Genomic DNA, 8,625 nt, shown 5'->3' with positions numbered 1-8,625 from the left:
TCCTTAAAGAAATGTTCTTAAAATGCAGGTCAGTTTGGCACTCAGACATGCAAAGAAATGGAATGGTCTTACTTGAATATTGAACAAGATGCTTCTGTCCACATGACAACAGAAAGAAGCCTCATGGTTCATTCCTGAACAGTTCTAAACTTGTCCATGGGACTTGCTGCTTTCTTTTTTAAAAGTGACTCTTAAGAATGCTGTACTTGGCTTGTTATGATCAGATCTGATGAAAAATGTATTGAATTGAAAAGCTTGTCTATCTCAATTATACAGTTGACCCAATAAAAGGTATCACCTTAAGAAATCTTTGCCTCTCACATTTTAAGAAAAAGACATTTGTAAAGAACTTTATTTCCATGTATTTTTAATAGTGAGAATTTCTTTGATTTGCTTAAAAGGCACCCAAGAATATTTCTTTTCTGAACTGAAAAAAAATGCAAAACTATACAGAATAAATATTTAATCTAGCTCAACCTTTTGTGAAATAAAGATTCAGTGCTCCTATTCTCATCCATTTTTGCCATTTACTATGAAAATGTTTGGGTTTTTTTGTTTTTACTGCTGATTTGTGTCGGGTATAGAGCATTCATAATACAAACACCAAAACATATTTTTCTTTGTGTGTATGGTGTTTTGTTTGGTTTTTGCTTTTCTCTTTTTGCACCTGAAAGTTACTGAAGTTACTGGCCACAGTGAATGTATTTCTGTCAGGAATACTGAAAGCTACAGAAGCCATTCATAATGAAAGAAGTCAAACTTATAAGATGCAGTGATATATTTACTACTTAATCCCAGTAACCTTTCAAATTGCTCAGGACTAGGAGTCAAAACACCAGTGATGCACACATTTTATAGCAGCTGCCTGAGAGAAGATTGTCCAACCTCGAGTACAACTATCAGATAGGGAAAGCAGAAGACGACTTTGTTTAGATCTCTTAAATTCTTGGTTAAATATATATTTATATATATATATATATATATATACTTTTTTATCCACATACTGATACAGAGTGCATGTGATAAAGTCCCACATAAGATGCTTAAATATTTGCAGGCACTGGTCACACACACAAATGTCTTTCTTTCATTCTTGAACTGACATTTAGTATGACAAAACTTTAATTCCTTTTGTAATATCTATTACAAGGGTATGGTAAGTGCATTTGTAAATTATGTTCACATACGTAGTGCATGTACTAATACCTAACCAATACACTTTATCCTTTATAATTACAAATTCAAGTGTTTTTAGAAAATAAAGTAATCCAATTAAATTGGGAACAAAGAAAGGAGTACAAGTAACATAAATATTTCATCCTAGGTTAGGTACAGAATGAGAAGTGCCATACACACCTTTAAAAAAAACCCTAGAGGAATATGGCAATTTTCCTCCCACAGTTCAATCACAAAGAGTTCATGTTTAATTTGGGGCAAGATATATTGCCTGCAGAATATCCCCATGGCTTCCCACAGTGATCCCTGAGGTTTGTTTTTGCTAGGATTACTGCTGTGCTTAGATTTTGACTGATAACACGTTATTATAAGGCACTTTTATTTACAGTGTTCCAACTTGAGATACAATACAGAGTATCTGCTCTAGCCCAAAGTTTTATCACTCTATGTTTGCTGTTCCAAGACTTCCAGATAGTCAGGTTCAGTATGCAAGTTAGCTTTGAGTTCAAAATATTCATTTTTAGTCTGTTCTAGAAAAACCTTTCTTGGTCTGGAGTACATGAGTGTCTCCATTAGCTTCAGCTCCTCATGTGTTCCAGGATAATGTACTTCCATGTCAGGTTGCAGTTGAACAATATTTTTCCTTAGGTACTCAGTGATCCCTAGTTGCTGGAGTTCTCTCTCCTTCTCAAGAATATTTCTGTACAAGGAGCTGGCATCCTGAAAGGACAGAAATTCAGCTGATTGGTCAATAGCTTTGTATTTGACATTTGAACCTGTAAGAGGTGAACTGTTCTCTCTTTCCAGGAGACTTCTACGGAGATGTCTGGAGTCATTTCCTTCTTTTTCGCTTCCCTCCTCTTGTTGCTCTGTATGTTTTGGGCTGAAGGATGGGCTTCTATAAACCTGAACCATGGGGCTGACTATACGTTGCTCATAAAGAGTTGTAGCTGGATGCTCAGTTGTATGGTGTGTGGTTTTATGGCCATACATGCTGTATTGGAGGTGTACTGGGCTAGGGTCTCTCATCTGCTCATCTGCCTGTTTCTTTTTGAATCTTCTCCGTCGATGCAGAACAAGGACAACTATTCCTGCTGCACAAAATACTATAGTTATAAACAAAATTAGGAGTCCTAGGATTAAAACAGAAAGTGGGACAGCATCTGTAAGTGATCGTAGAATAGTATCTGCTGTATTGCTTGTTGTAGAAGATGTTGTCACAACTATAAAGCTAGCATGGGTTGGCAAAGCTGGGCTATTTATTAGGCCTGGACACAAGACATCACTGTTCAAAGATTTCAATTCTTTTTTAGCAAGGTGCCCTGGAGATTTACAAAAGATTTCACCTATGATTGTATTCTTACTGAGCTTTTGTATCCATTGCTGCAGCCCAACTGAATCACAAGTACAGTCCCAAGGGTTATCCTCAAGTTCAATTTGTACCAACATATCCAGTTCATCCAAAACATTGCTCACAGGCAAATGTGAAAACTGGTTTGTTTTCAGGTTTAGTCGGGCTAGTGGCACCCCTGAAAAAATATGGGGTGGTAAAGTTTGAAGAAGGTTGTTGTTTAAATACAGGACTTTCAGTTTTGGCATTGTGTTAAATGTCCCTGGTAAGACTTCTTTGATAGCATTATATTCAAGATACAAATATTCAAGGTGTTGTAACCCAAGGAAAAGATTCTGATTTAATTTTGTAAGGTGATTACCATTTAGATAGAGTTTCTGCAATCTAGTTAGATTCATAAATGATCCTTCTTCTAGGATTTCAATGCGATTGTTTCCCAAGTGAAGCATTTCCAGGCTAGCATAGTCCACAAGATCTGATTTCAATAATGTTTGAATAATGTTTCCAGCCAGAATAAGCTTTTTAGGATGTGGAGGAGGGGGTCCTAAATCAGATAAGCTTTCAATATTTCGCTCCTGGCAATGCATTAGAACCCCTGAGAGGATATGGCTGGTGCAGTGACAAGGTATAGGGCAATATATTCCCGGAGGCTGAGTGGCTGGCTTTGTGGCATGTAGCACTAAATGTGGTTCCTGGGTAGGAACTTTCAGGATAGGGATCACTCTGGTTGATAAGTGACTATCACTTATAGAGGTGGTTACTACCAAAGGCAGTGATCCTGAAGGATCTTCAAGTTCATTTATGGGGTGAGTAGGGCAGAGTGATTCTTTTTTCAATCTGCTTAGAATGCTACCTTTGATAATAGGAGGGCTGTTGCATACAACATCACCTATTATTGACTGAGGAGGCATGTTTTCTAGCCATATCTTCAGCTGCAGTAATTCACAATTACAGGCCCACTTATTGTCTTCCAGCTGAAGATCCAGGATTCTACCAATATGTTCCAAAAAGCCAACATAGGGAAGTGTTTGTAACTGATTTCCACGAAGATCTAAGTGGGTCAATGGCACAAAGCGAAAGATATTAGGAGGAAGAAACTCAATGGCATTATCATTTAAAATAAGCACTTTAAGTCTGTTGAGCTTGCTGAAGGCACTTGCTTCTATCACTGTGATGAAATTGTTGTCTGCCTGAAGGAACTCCAGGTTTTCAAGTCCATTAAAAGTATCCTCTTTAAGTATTTCTAAAGAATTGTGGTTAATATGGAGTTGCTTAAGAAAGCTGAGACCATTAAAAGCTCCAGGCTCAATATCTGCAATATTATTAAACCCAAGATGTAGAGAGATAGCATTGATGAGGCCAGCAAAATCATTCATATGCAGCATGGTCAAGCCGTTGTTTAGCAGATTAAGATGGAAAGGCCGTGATGGTGGGACATTTATTTGTGATATCATCTTGATATCTCTTTCTTCACAGTTTATAATCATAGTATCATCCTTTTCTTCACACAAACACAAATTTTCACAAGATCCTCTAGATGAAGACAAGGAAGGCTGGGACTGTGGTAAATCAGAGGCAACCAAAACAGAACATAGCATAAAAATCCATAGCTTCATGGTTGCCCAGCAGATTCTGTAAAATAAAATAAAAAATAGAGCTTATCATTTCATTTTTTGAAAAAAACCCCAGAGATTTTTGAAAATTTCCAGAACTTGTCACTGACCTATCCTACCTTACAAAATGACACCATGTGCCAGTAAACATTTGAATGAGTTATTTGAGTGATTTCCTAAGGATCTGACTGCATGTTTAGCTTTAATCAATGAATGTAACAGGTTGGGAATAAAATAGAATTATGTTAATAAGTTTATGCTGCTGCAAAATAAGCATTCAAAACTTACAAAATTGCTGTTCTGATTTATCTAGAAATACAGGTATGTATGGAACTTTGCCTGAAGCCACTACATGATGTGTTGCTGCCCCCAGTTGAATAGATGAAGGTTAATATAAAATATATCATAATTCATAGGTATGTAATGCCAAAACATTTAGGATCCAGCAGCTAAGAGACATTGACAAGTCATGTGACTGAACAGACGTTTATAAGATTAATTTAACTAATCTGTTGCTTACCAAATGGCCATTCAGCCACCATAGGGAAAGTATCTTTTTTGTTTGTTTCTGTTTAAATGGAACTTACTCTGCTTTCTAATTAAATAGTTTAAAGAGTGGTATTTTCATTTGCATAGATATGAATTTATATTTGGGATGCTTTCATATTATGCATATTTGTATAATATATGGGCTTAATACATGTTAATTATATAAACTATAGATTATGTCCATTCACCCCACACATACATACATTTTGTAGAATTATACATAAATGTATGCATATATGCAACTTTGTGTGTGCAGTTAATAACTTGGGTACACAAAGACGACAAAAATGAGTGTGAAAGGCTAATAGAAAGAAATGAGTAGGCAAGAAACAAGATTTTTTGTTTACATTTCTTCTTAATAGTATTAGTATCATCACCACACAGAATGACAATTGGCATTAGCAGTTAACAATGTTGAATGGCATAATCTGCACTGTGTATAAATTAATGATCATTTTACAAGCCATTTGCTCTAAAACTCTCAGACTTCAGGATGTTGAGAAATGTCTCATCACTCTCCAACTGTTAAATCAGGAGCACAAACTGATGAACATTATACGGTGTCCATTTGACAGAGTTTTTACTGGTATGACCTTAGATTATGTTACATTGTTCATATGAGGATTCTCTGTGTGTCTTTATATCAAAGTTGTTGAATTACCAAAGAGCAAAGGTATTTCTTATTACATAGGATGAAGTTACATATCTGTTTACAGTCTATTATTAGAATAAATACTTCCACATTTCCTCAAAGAAAAAGTTCGTGCTATGAAAAAGATGATTAGAAACACATTTCATGCAAGAACTTGCCTTCAGTGCACTGCTTGTTCTAGAAATGAACACAGCAGATTGCTTGAAGAAACCTATCTAATAAAGGTCAGTCCATCTTTCTAAGCAAGCTATTGAAACTAGCTTTGGTGTGCAGAATGTAATTGCACAATTAACCAAATGAACCACTGCTTTCTGAGGAAGTTAGAATGCTTTACAAGGGATACATGTAATTATATGTAGGGACACACTTAGAATTTGGCCATATTCTTTAGCATAATATCAATTACAATTAATATAATGATAATTTAGCTCTTTATCTTGTTCTTGAAATACCAGTCAGTTATGCTTCCCATGCAACTTCTGCATAATAAGGTATCTATGGTAAGTGGTGCTAGAGGAATGTCTTTATATAAACAAAAACCAATTTATCTGCATTGATTAGTACCATAGCCCATAAGTGGCACCTTCAATTATGGTGGAGGAAGACGTTTCCTATTATAAGGAAAGGTGACAGAATCTGTCCCTAAACAAATAAACTATCTTTAAAAAAAAATCAAGTCTTCATATAATAGTCCTTGAACACAATGTACTGTAATTAGCTCACTATATTTATGTTGTATGGTGTTCTGAGTTTCTTTTTTCCCATAAATATTAGGCAAGGCACAACATACAGAGGTCTTATTTCAAAGTATTCAGAATAATGTCAGTATGATATTATAAAGTTTTAGACCTTCTTTCTACTCATTAATATCCTATTCAGTGACCTAAAATGGGAAATCAAGTTTCCCATAATAACTGCCAGCACCAAACTAACTCTGTTGCTAATTTGGCTTTAATTTTTATAACCTGTCTCTTTAGAAGGACACCAGCATAACTCTGTTGTGTATTCAAACTGCACATTTTATGAAGGCCTAGGGCAAAATGAAGTGGAAAAAAAACCCCAAACAGGCTGCATTAATCTAAAATGCATGTGGCTTTTTAATTCACATTGCTAAAATCATTTATAAAAATGAGAGCCACTCATTTTTTCTCATAGATGAAAGTAAAAAGAGACATTTGTAACCAATTGAAACACATTTTCATTTTAATCATCATCATACTTTCGTGGGGAACACTGTTAGAAGTCGCTCTCTCTCTCTTCCCTCCCTTGCTCTCTCTCTCACATGCAGCACACATGCACTCATATATATAGACGCACCCATGTCCATACACACACATAAGTGCACTAGAGATATGCACATGTATGTAGTAAGATGCTTGAAACTTATAGGCATGCCAAAGTAATGGCTGAGGGTTTTTTGGGTTTTTTTAGACTTTTAGTCTTTGCACTCAGGAGCCTGCCAGTCTTGCCCTCAAAGGATTACAATAGTACTGTAAAATGAAAATTACTTTTGTCTAACAGATGATTAACATTAAGTGCAAAGAATTTACAGTACAAGTCTAACATGCATTTTATTTAAAAATGCTTGACTAATGACTTTATTTTTTGTTTCATATCCAGAAGTGAATTAGGAAAGAGTTTTTTTGTGCTTTGTTTCCATACAGAAGTAATTAATAACTGCTAACTATAAATGTGCTCTTTGCATTTGCACTAAAAAGCCCAAAATGCCACTATCTTTCCAATATTCTGAATAATTTCAGAAGTAGTACATTATGTGCCATCTTAAAGCAAATTGCTTTACACTTAAAAAAAAAATCTTTCCAAACATTTCTTGTATTTTTTAATTTTGCTTATCTTTTGATAACAATATGTAAAAAAATGGTGCTGAAGAGCTGCAAAGACTCAGATAAAGAAAACAGATTTTCCGATATTTAAAAGTCTTCAATCTTGCCTGTTAAATTCTGGGGAAAATCACAGCAGGGTGATGTATTTTAAGAGTTGTTATACTTCAGGAAAAAAAATCTTTAATACATGCTACCATGCAGGTTACTCTCCAAAACTACTCTCTACTGATAGTTGATTGATTGAAAGGATAGAAAAGCATCAGTAATGTAAAAGACACCTGATAGAATACTTGAAATGGTAATGGGTGAATCTGTGTGCAATGTTATCATTTAACTGAAAAGTTAACCAAAGTATTACAGAAAAATAAAATCAATCACTGCTACGGGATAGAGAGTAAATGAGAACATTCACTGGAGTTAATTAACCAAGTGGAAGCATTCTTACCTGTACAGCAGCAACATCCTGTGACACGATCAATGTTGCACACAGAGCAGATGTTTGATTGTAATTCAGTCCTCCTTTATTAAAATGTACACTTTCTTTGGAGTTTTCACTTTCCTGCACACTCTGATACAACTACAGTTCCATAAAGTTAAAATCCTGGATCAGAAAACAAAGTGCAGATCATTAACTGAAAAAAAAAAAAAATCTCACAGGCAGAGTCACATTAGACTATCCTGTAAGCAGTTGTCTTCTTTCCTCAATTAAAATTCACAGCATACTTCACAGCTATGCTGACTTTTCTGCATATAGTTAACCATTTGCAAGCTTTTGGATTCTGTAAATAAACAAGATGTTCAGCAGAGCTCAAATGATCACTCTTGGCTTGTTAGATTTTTAAATCCAAGCTGATTCTATCTTCTCTTTCCTCTTTCTAGTCTTTCTTGTTAGCTCAGTTTGTTATTAGTCAGATTGCCAGGGGCTGGGAGGTAGGCGTAAATAAGAGACTTCTTGGCTTTTGACTCAGCCTTTAAGCCCTTCCCCATCAGAGAGCTTTAATCTGCCAGTGTCATTACACACAAGATACAGCTCCACCTTGAGACAGCTCAGCTCCTCCTCCTGCAATTTGTCTCACCTCCTCTTTCTCTTTTTTTTTTTTGTTAAACTGAACCTCCAGAAAGTAAAATTCATCTAAATCTACTGTAAATTACTTAAATCTATTAATGGCTGATTTTAGATTAATATAAATATCTACTACAGCTCCTGCAGCTTTTACTGTCAGGCAGATCTCGCTTTAGTTTACATCTGCAAATATGTGCTTTAAATGTTGGAAACATTCCATGCTGAATGCTCCCAACAACAGATATCACAAGGACAGTCTTATTTTCTGGGAAATGTTAGTGTCTTAATGAAATGAAGGATTTCTAAAAATATAAAATTACCCACTGGATTTGTTGTCCTAATTCACATATTACAGTAGATTAACTAGTAGAGGAGTG

The 8,625-nt window shown here is 35.3% G+C and overlaps 1 protein-coding gene across 1 annotated transcript; it reads right to left on the bottom strand.

Moving 5' to 3' along the window:
• Positions 1–322: 322 nt before the first annotated feature.
• SLITRK6 (SLIT and NTRK like family member 6) lies at positions 323–8,170 on the bottom strand. The gene is made up of 2 exons (XM_006276287.3): positions 7,631–8,170; positions 323–4,159 (listed from the first exon to the last, which is right to left on the bottom strand). Exons 1-2 carry the CDS (start codon positions 7,645–7,647, stop codon positions 1,621–1,623), a joined length of 2,556 nt encoding a protein of 851 aa, XP_006276349.1. The 5' UTR covers positions 7,648–8,170; the 3' UTR covers positions 323–1,620.
• Positions 8,171–8,625: the final 455 nt, after the last annotated feature.

The sequence above is a fragment of the Alligator mississippiensis genome, chromosome 1 (assembly GCF_030867095.1).
Source record: "Alligator mississippiensis isolate rAllMis1 chromosome 1, rAllMis1, whole genome shotgun sequence".
Lineage (NCBI taxonomy): Eukaryota > Metazoa > Chordata > Crocodylia > Alligatoridae > Alligator > Alligator mississippiensis.
The sequence above is the reverse complement of the archived record's forward strand: the minus strand, read 5'-3'. Positions and strand labels throughout refer to the sequence as shown.